Source organism: Austrofundulus limnaeus, unplaced genomic scaffold (genome assembly GCF_001266775.1).
Source record: "Austrofundulus limnaeus strain Quisiro unplaced genomic scaffold, Austrofundulus_limnaeus-1.0 Scaffold21, whole genome shotgun sequence".
NCBI lineage: Eukaryota > Metazoa > Chordata > Actinopteri > Cyprinodontiformes > Rivulidae > Austrofundulus > Austrofundulus limnaeus.
In genome coordinates, this window is record NW_013952423.1 from 11,788 (window position 1) to 20,789 (window position 9,002).

Sequence of the window (9,002 nt, forward strand, 5' to 3'; positions counted from 1 at the left end):
TGTCCATGAAGATGTTTAAAACACTCCTTGAAGTCCACACTCAGCAGCCTGCTCTGACCAGAAGTGCAAGCCACAAACTGCCTGTTGTCTTCAGCATCATCTGTAAGSTCAGCTACAGATCCTCCTGGCCAGAAACAAGACTCCTGCCTGCAGAATACAGTATATGATTTGATGAGTGGAAGGTAGGGTTGAGATGCAGATGTCCTCTGCTGAGGTTCTCAGGAGCTGAACCCAATCTACTGCGTCTCCCACGTGACCTGCGTGATGCTCCACCACAGCTTCTCTCCATCAGCTGGTAGATGATGATTGTCAAAAACTAGCTGCATAGCATAAAGATAAAATGTCACACTGTGCAAAGCAAGAGCTGAAAAATACTAATACACAGGCTTGTCATTTTGCTGAAATCCTAAAATGGTTCTGAATTCCGGTCCTCATGACCCACTATCCTGCATGTTTTAGTTGTTTCCCTGCTCTTCAGCAGGTCTTTATGTTCTGCAGAAGCTTGTCAATCACTCATTCATTTAAGTCATGTGTTCCAAAGCAGGGAAACAGCTAAAACATGCAGGATAGTGGGTCATGAGGACCGGAATTAAGAACCACTGCGCAGCTTCGGTGCTGTGTTAGCTTGATAGCTCTTTATAACTTATAGAAAGAGTGCAACATAATTTACATGTAAAGTTATGACAAAAGGAGCACTTGTGTAGATAAAGTATGGGCAAGACATGATAGTAAAAAATATATTGTTGATGGTTTGTTCTTACCTATGACGGCAGCTTAGCTCTGAACTCTGTGTGTTACAGTGTGTCTCACCTCCTGTTTACAAACGTGCGCTTTCCCGACTCTGGGCCCTGCTGTGGGGGAGGAGCTTAGGAAGGGGAGCTGAGAGCAGGGGGAGGGAGTAGAAAGTTGTATCTGTTCAAATTTTTTCTGTTTTTGGGTTTTCAAGAAACGACATACAGCAGCTTTAATATACTTATACAGGCCTATTTATCAGCTTTATGGGTTTTTCCACCCTGCGTTACTATTATTTAGAAACATGATGGCCAGCACGGAAAATCTCCCTCCCTAAAGAACTCAATCAGAAATAATATTTTCAGATGATTAGCCTACTATACTGACATAATTTATCCATTATCTATTCCTGCTTCTTCATTTCAGGGTCACAGGGCTCACTGCTGCCCATATCAGTCACTGCGTGGGGCGGTGTACACCCTGGACAGGTTTTAAGTCCATCACATAAAGACAAATGAGACAATCAACCACTTACTCACACATAGGGACAATTTTCATAATTGCCAGTTAGCCTAACAGTCATGTGTTTTGGTCTGTGGGAGGAAACCATATCACATTATGATATTTAATTTCTGCCAACAGATGACCTTAGGGATGTTAATACCAACTATGGTATCCAATTTCCTTGTATTTTTTCATTAAACATTTAGGAACCCCTTCCACAGAATCACCACCTTAACCTGGTGGAGGGGTTTAAGTACCCCTGTGATTCTGGGAACTATGTTGTCTGGGTCTCTAGCCCCTGGCAGAGTCTCCCATTGCAAATAGGCCTCTGATGCGAGGCTGCTAACCACCTACGTGCACGCTGAAAGTCTTGACCCAAAGATGCTAACCGAACCACGTCATCCACATAAAGCAGAGATGAGACTCTGTGGTTCCCAAACCAGACACCCTCCTCTCCACAACTGTGCTTTGATATCTTGTCCATAAATACCACAAATAGGATTAGAGACAAGGGACAGCCCTGGCAGAGTTCAACCTAAAATGAAAACAAGCTTGTCTTTGTGCCAAGAATTCAGACACAGCTCCTGCTTTCACTTTTCAAAGACTGGATCACAATAATGAGTTATTTGGGGGGTGATTTTTGGTAACAGAGCCCACCATGCTGGCCATCATGTGTCTAGATACATAACCCAAACACTCCATATTACTGCACCACCCCCCCACAGAATGTCTCGAGGAACATGGTCATAATCCTTCTCCAGGCCCATAACACACATGCAGACCAAAGAGGCAAACTCCCATGACCCGCTTAGCAACTCTGCAAGGGTAAAGGTTTGGTCCACTGTTCTGCTCCTCTTGAATCTGAGGTTCAACAATCAGTAGCCTCCTTTCAAACATCCTGAAGTAAATTTTCTTCGGTAGGGCGAGAAATGTGATCCAACGATAGTTAGAACACACTCTCCGGTCCCCTTTTTTAAAAATGGGAACCCCAACCCTCCACAGGAGTTGTCCCAGTCCTTCAAGTGATTTTGAAGAGAAGTGTCAACCATGACAACCKCACAACATTCCGAGCCTTCAGCATCTTGAGGCAAATCTTATCCACCCCAGGTGCCCTGCCGCTGAGGAGCGTTTTGACTACCTTGGTGATCTTTGCCATAGTAATGGACTTGTCTTCCCCCGATTCTTCAGAATTTGCCTCCTCAAAGGTGGACATGGTGGATGCATTGAGATGCTCAAAGTGCTCCTTCCACCGATCAACAATATCCTCAGAGTCAGCAGTTCCCCACCCAAACCATGCACAGCCTGGGACAGGGCACACTTTTCTGAGTCATTGAACGATTTGCCAAAACCTCCATTCAAAAGTTCCTGTCCATGTCCTCCCTGAATTCCTCCCATGCCCGAGTTTTTGCATTCGCAGACACCAAAGCTGCGYTCCATCTGGCCATGCTGTACTGGAGTTTAGGTCAGTCCTAAAAAAATTTGACCTGACCCAAGCCTGAAGACATTGTGTTTGAACCTGATTCAACCTTACTAGTTAACTCTGATTAGAGGCCCGAGGCTGAAGTCCTGACATTTTTTAAGAAACGTTTTTATGTGGGTTGTGATCCCCATTTTTTGGGCTTTAAAAACCTAAAAACCTGATCCTTGTATCAAATGCTGTCCCTAATTTCATACAGGCCTCAGCTTGTTTCCGCCCTTGCAGGGACAAACACACCTGTGGGTGAGTTTGTGGCTGTAGAGCAAAGGCTGCAGGTCAGCAACACAAGCTTCATGATGCTGAAAACAGTTTGGTCTGGTCTGATCTGACAGCAGGAGCTGGTTGTTAAATTAACACGAAGAGCTACTCACAGACATGCACCTGACATCCATGTGAACAAATGGCTGTGGTTTATCAGGTGAGCTGCGTGACATTCAGCAGGAAAAATTATGATTTAATCCCTGTGACACAATCTTTAAGTTATATTCTTACACTAGAAAATATTTACATTTATTGCAGTAGAAAAAATATGTTAGAATTTACTCCAGTGTAATGCAACTTCCCAACTTTGTGGATGATTATTGGGATGAATATTTATACATGCATAAATGCAATAATCTTTTAATGCTTTCATATTTAGACCACCATAGATTTTCTTACTGTGATGGACTTGTGATCTGTCCAGGGTGTACCCCACCCCTCGCACAGTGATTGCTGAATATGGGCACCAGTGACCCCTGTGACCCTGAAAGGAAGAAGTGGGTACATAGGATGGTGGATGGATGGATGGATGGATAGTTTTTTAGCAAATCAGATAACAGCGGAGCACATTGTGCTGTGCTTCACTTTTCCTCAACAGGGTAAACTTAGACTATAATCAGTAGCTTAAGACAATTTTAGATRGTTCATTCTTGTTTAGTTTTCTCTCTGCTCTAGCTATAGGTTATTGTAGGCTTATTGAAAACGTGCCATGGAAACCTGACCTGACAATTAAGCATATAATTTCAGCCCAAACTTGACCCAAATTTGGGTTGGGTTTTTGAGTCAGACTTGTACTCGAGCTATAAATTTAAACTCTACGCTGTACTCGTCAGCTGCTTCAGGAGTCTTCTTAGAAAGCTGAGTCCTCAAGGAATTCTCCTTCAGCTTGACTGCCTRCATCACCAATGGTGTCCACCAATGGGTCCTTTAGTTGCTGCTGTGACAGGCACCAATGATCTTTGGGCCACAGCTCCTGGAAGCCACGTTTGCAATGGAGGCCCTGCACATGGCCCATTTGGCTGAATGTCCTCGACCTCCCTCGGGACATGGAAAAACCAATCGGGAAGGTGAGAGCCAAAGATTACACAGACCATTACCATTTGATGCTCCCAGTTCACCCTCACTGTACATTTGGGTTTACTAGATCTGTCTGGCAGCCTCCCCTTCCACCGAATGGTAAAAGGTAAATGGCTTAAACTTATATAGCGCTTTATCAAGCCTATACAGACTCCAAACTACTTTACACTCCAGCCATTTACCCATTCATACTCACATTCAAACACTGATGGTGATAAGAGTCTAACTTATCATCAGGTGGTGATCGGTTCAAAGTTCTGCCCCTTTCTTCACCCAAGTGTTCAAGACATAGGGCCTGAGGTCAGATGACACAACTACAGTATCAATCATTGACCATTGGCCTAAGGTGCCTTTGTACCTAGTACACTTATGGATCACTTTATGCTCAAACATGGTGTTTGTTATGGATAATCTATGCCTAGCACAGAAGTCAAATAATAGAACACCATTTGGGTTCAGATCTGGGACAGTGTTCCTTGCAGGCACCCCCTTCCAGATAACTCCATCACTGGGCATTCAATGGGTACTGAAGTCATCCAGTAGTACAAAGAAATCCCCATACAACACCCCTTCCAAGACACCATCCAGAGACTCCAAAAAGATTGTGTAATCTGAACTGATCTTCATAGCACAAACACAAACAACAGTCAAAACTGCCAGCCTGAAGCCGCAGAGGTGCAACCCTCTTGTTTACTGGAGAAAACTTTGTAAAAAGATTGTTTTGGTTTTACAAGAATGAGTAAAACAGAAGAATTTATTATTTTAGTACGCTTTGGGGACAGAAAAGAGAAGTTTTTACTTCTTCCCATTCCTTTTCAAATATGTTTAATTTTGTTATCTTGTTATATTTTTGTTTTTTAATGTTTTATACATGTTTGAAATAACTTGAACACAGTGGCATTCATCTGCGGGCTTTTGAGTATTCCCACACCCACCTGACGCCTCTCTCTCTCTGGGCAACTTCAGAGTAGAAGAGAGTCCAGACTCTTTCCAGGAGTTGGGTTCCAGATCTGAAACTGTAAGTAAAAGTAAGCCCAACTATAATCTCTAGTTTGTATCACTCAACCTCACCATCACACACAAGCTCTGGCTCCTTACTCACCAGTAAGGTGATGTCCCACATCCCGAGAGCTAGTCTATGCCCCCAGGAATTGGCACCGTCAGGGACCCTACCTCACTCATCCTGGCATGCATCGACCCAACCTTGACGATCCTCCCTGCAGGTGGTGGGGCTATGTAAAGGAGGCATCTACAATTCTTTCATGCTTAGCCTAGTCGAACCCCAGAAGCCAAGGCTTGACCACTAAACACTCGCCAGTGAGCCCCCATCCAACCCAACCCCACCCAACCCTGCAACCATTTTCTAGGTGAAGTTTCCTGATGTGCCTGCTGTTTCATCCATCAAGAATTTTGATTTGTTCTTAGTCTGACCTCTCCCGCAAGGCCCGTTTTCCATGGGAGACTCTACTGAGGGTTAAAGCCCCAGACAATATATCCCTGGGTTACTCAAACCCCTCCACCTTGTTAAGGTGGGGATTATGTGGAGCGGGCTTCCTAAACATTTAATAATAATAAAAACATGCAGCATAACTAGCATGACATAGTTGGTATCAATATGTCTAAGCAAGTGGGCCCAGATTATGAAATTCAATTTCTGTCAAAAGTTTATGACCTTTGGCCAGGGTTATCCAATCCTGATCCTCAAGGGCCACCATCCTGCATATTTTAGTGGTTTCTCTCATCCAGTACACCTGATTCAATGACTGAATTACCTCTCCAAGTTCACCAGCAGCCTGCTAATAACCCATTTATTCAAATCAGGTGTATTAGAGTAGAGAAGCCTGTAAAACATGTAGGGAAGTGACCCTAGAGGATCAGGATTAAATAAACCTGGCCTAAGGTCATCACATTTTGGTAGAAATTGCATTTCATAATCTAAGTTATGCTGTCAATAGTAGGCTAATCATCTAAACAGGAATCACTGTGATTATGTGACCCTTATGAGTTCCTTAGGGAGGGAGAATTTTATTATCAGAGCCCACATCATGTTTCTAGATACATAAAAGTAAAGACCCCCACACTCGGGTGTACTTTGCTCCACAGAGGTCCGTGCAGACTGGAAGCAGATGTCCACCGGACAGGTCTGCGCAGAGATCAGTTTTTTTACATCCGCGTCCACAGTGTCGCACAATAAACTGCCTGCCAAGTTCATATCGAACTGTTTTGGATGCAACACCAAGCAGATGAAGTTGAGAATCTGGGTCATTTTATGAATTAAARGGAGTGAAATTATTATATAATCTCACAGAGGAGATTAGAAAACATAGAATCTATAACTACATCAATGAGGGAATATAAGGACTTTCAGAGAGCAATACATTTGTGGAAGGATAGCTTAGATCGGTGGTAAGGTAAGTTCTTTTCTTTTGTTGTTTTAAACCTAAAATCAAGCTATCTCCTTGTCTGTTGCCATGACTGAAATTTTGAGAAGTTAAGGAATTTGTCAGGCAATCAGTACACTCAAATATGAAATCTCAACCATTTATGGACAATATGCGCAGAGTCTGCTTGGCTCATGGACAGTACACAGTACGCCCAAGTATGTGGGAGCCTTAAACCAGGAAGGAAATATTTATAAACCTGATTAATAGGCCTGTATAAATATGTTAAAGTTCATGCAAGTGTAAATTTCTTCTTTTGCTCATTATCTTTTTTAGAACTAACAAACTAGGCACATGCACATACACACCATAGAACCATTTAACTTTCTGGCCTAAGCCTGTTACTTGTACTTGTGGCTCACAACCACCTACCACAGAGAGACAGTATAAATAAATTATACATTTCTTAAATCCTTAGAGTCCTATGAGTATTGCAGTTATTGTCTCTTGTGTCCCTAATGCCTCTGGGTGTCACTGAGTTAAAAGAAAATATTTAATTTGGGTGAAAATTATGCAAAAATGTGTATTATTTGTTGTTTAAAGCATTCTAGTGACCTCTGTGTTGATCAGAGAGACACAAATAAGGGCTTAAATGAAAGCCCAGAGGGTTCCCTTTAAAATGATACCAAACTCAGTTTATAAATCTTTGACCAATGTCCGTATCATGAGCCTAAACTAGCTATACAAAAGTGTCAAAAACAGAAGTTTTCTTAACGGGTTATTAACTTTATTAGCTGATAACTGTGATTTAGCTCCCATTCTGGAAGGGCTATCATACCAAAATATCAGACATGTACCTTTTCAAAAATTGTGATGAAGCTTTGCCAACCTGAAATGGACCAAAAAGTGATCTGGCCCATGGACTATTTGAATATAAACCCTCTTGTGGAATTTATGCATGTTCATTGCAAACTTTAATCTTGTAAAGTTCTGGTATGAAAATAGATATTTTTTCTGTAACTATAGTTAGTTTTATCTCTGTTTCCTCTTCAGGGGCCCTGAAGAAAAACCTGACAGCTGAGCAGATAAGAAAGGACCTGATCACATTAGGTACATATCCAAACTGGTAGTTTTAAACACTTCTGTCAGATAATCATTCATATTCATGTCATATGTTGACAAGCTTTTAGTAAGTTGTGTTACCATAACTTTTTTTTTTACTTATGTGAAGTATTTAAAAAAACAAACTGCCTTATGTGTCCATTTCTCAGGACTAAACGAAGATAAAGCAACTTTGTTTTCACAGCAGGTAATTTGATTTAGGTTTATTTATTTTATTTTATTTTATTTTATTTTTTAGAATTTAATATGCAATGCATAACATTATAAAATACTCATGTTACTTGTTGTCTCACATTTGGGCTTCATAAAAACATTAAACATTTTTGACCCTGAAGTTTTCTGGTATTGCCTCCAATGAGAAGCTGCCCTGGCTGGTGAGCCACATCCCCTAACTTCCAACCTTCCAATCCAGACTGCCATGCCTCCAAAGTTATCATAAGACTGCATTTATAACACAACCCATTATTGTGAGTCCCAACCTCAGCCCTAATGAAAATTTGTGGACTAATAAAAAGCTGGTCCATGAAAAAACTAATTTAGCGAAGAATGGTGTCCAAATATTCKTTTGGAAACATGTCAGAAACGTTGAAAAAGCAAGGTGCAACTTTCTAAGGATCATTTAACTAAATATTAGTGTGTGTATAATTCTGAKCATGTGTGGATTAGAAAAAAATACTCAATAAATTCAACCTTGTTTGTAAACTTTACTGCAACTGGTGGAATGCCACATATCTTTGAGTAAAACTCTTTGCAAGTGTAAGTTTTTCCTTCTTCTTTTTCTGAAATCCTGTTGCATTTGGAAAATGTGTGATAAACCCAAGAGTCTGACTTTTTAACTTTATGTTGCAGTGGGGAGAGCACTACGCTGCATTGTCCAGACATGCTATTGGACAGATATTGTCAGTCAACCAGTTGGTTGACATGGAGTGGAAATTTGGAGGTAAGACAAATGAAAGCCAAAAATGTGACCAATTATAGATTTCAGTTCTTTTTCTATCCTGTCTTACACTAAGTAATGATTTAACAGATCCATTGCTGTTACTAATTACATTTGCTTTGGTTTTATTCCATTTTAATGCCTTACAGACAAAGTATACATATCAGGCATTAATATTTACTCCAACAGTTTTATGATTTATGAAGACTGAGAGATGATAGAAATGTTAATACACCAGGCCCCAGAGTCATCAGTTTTTTATCTGATTTTTACATCCTCAGGTTATCACAACAAATGTGTAACCATCATCTCATAAGTGAAGTGGACACATTTTTCAGAGGTCTATTGAGTTATTTAGCATCCTCTTTAATTAAATCACACCTCTCCTTAGTGGCTAAAAACACGAATAACAGCACCAGGAGACTGTCTTTAGTTCTTTAAACCAGTGTTTCCCAAAGTTGGGGTCGGGACCCAAAGTGGGGTCCCGAAATATCAAGGTGAGGTCCTGAAA

At 41.1% G+C, this 9,002-nt stretch overlaps 1 protein-coding gene across 2 annotated transcripts in view; it reads left to right on the forward strand.

Moving 5' to 3' along the window:
- Window positions 1-9,002, forward strand: part of commd7 (COMM domain containing 7) — a 36,978-nt gene that overhangs the window by 11,721 nt on the left and 16,255 nt on the right. For both annotated transcript variants that reach the window (XM_014003930.1, XM_014003931.1), the window contains exons 4-6: window positions 7,486-7,542; window positions 7,704-7,741; window positions 8,404-8,494. In XM_014003930.1, coding sequence (XP_013859384.1) covers window positions 7,486-7,542; window positions 7,704-7,741; window positions 8,404-8,494 — 186 coding nt within the window. The remainder of the gene's footprint in view (window positions 1-7,485; window positions 7,543-7,703; window positions 7,742-8,403; window positions 8,495-9,002) is intronic.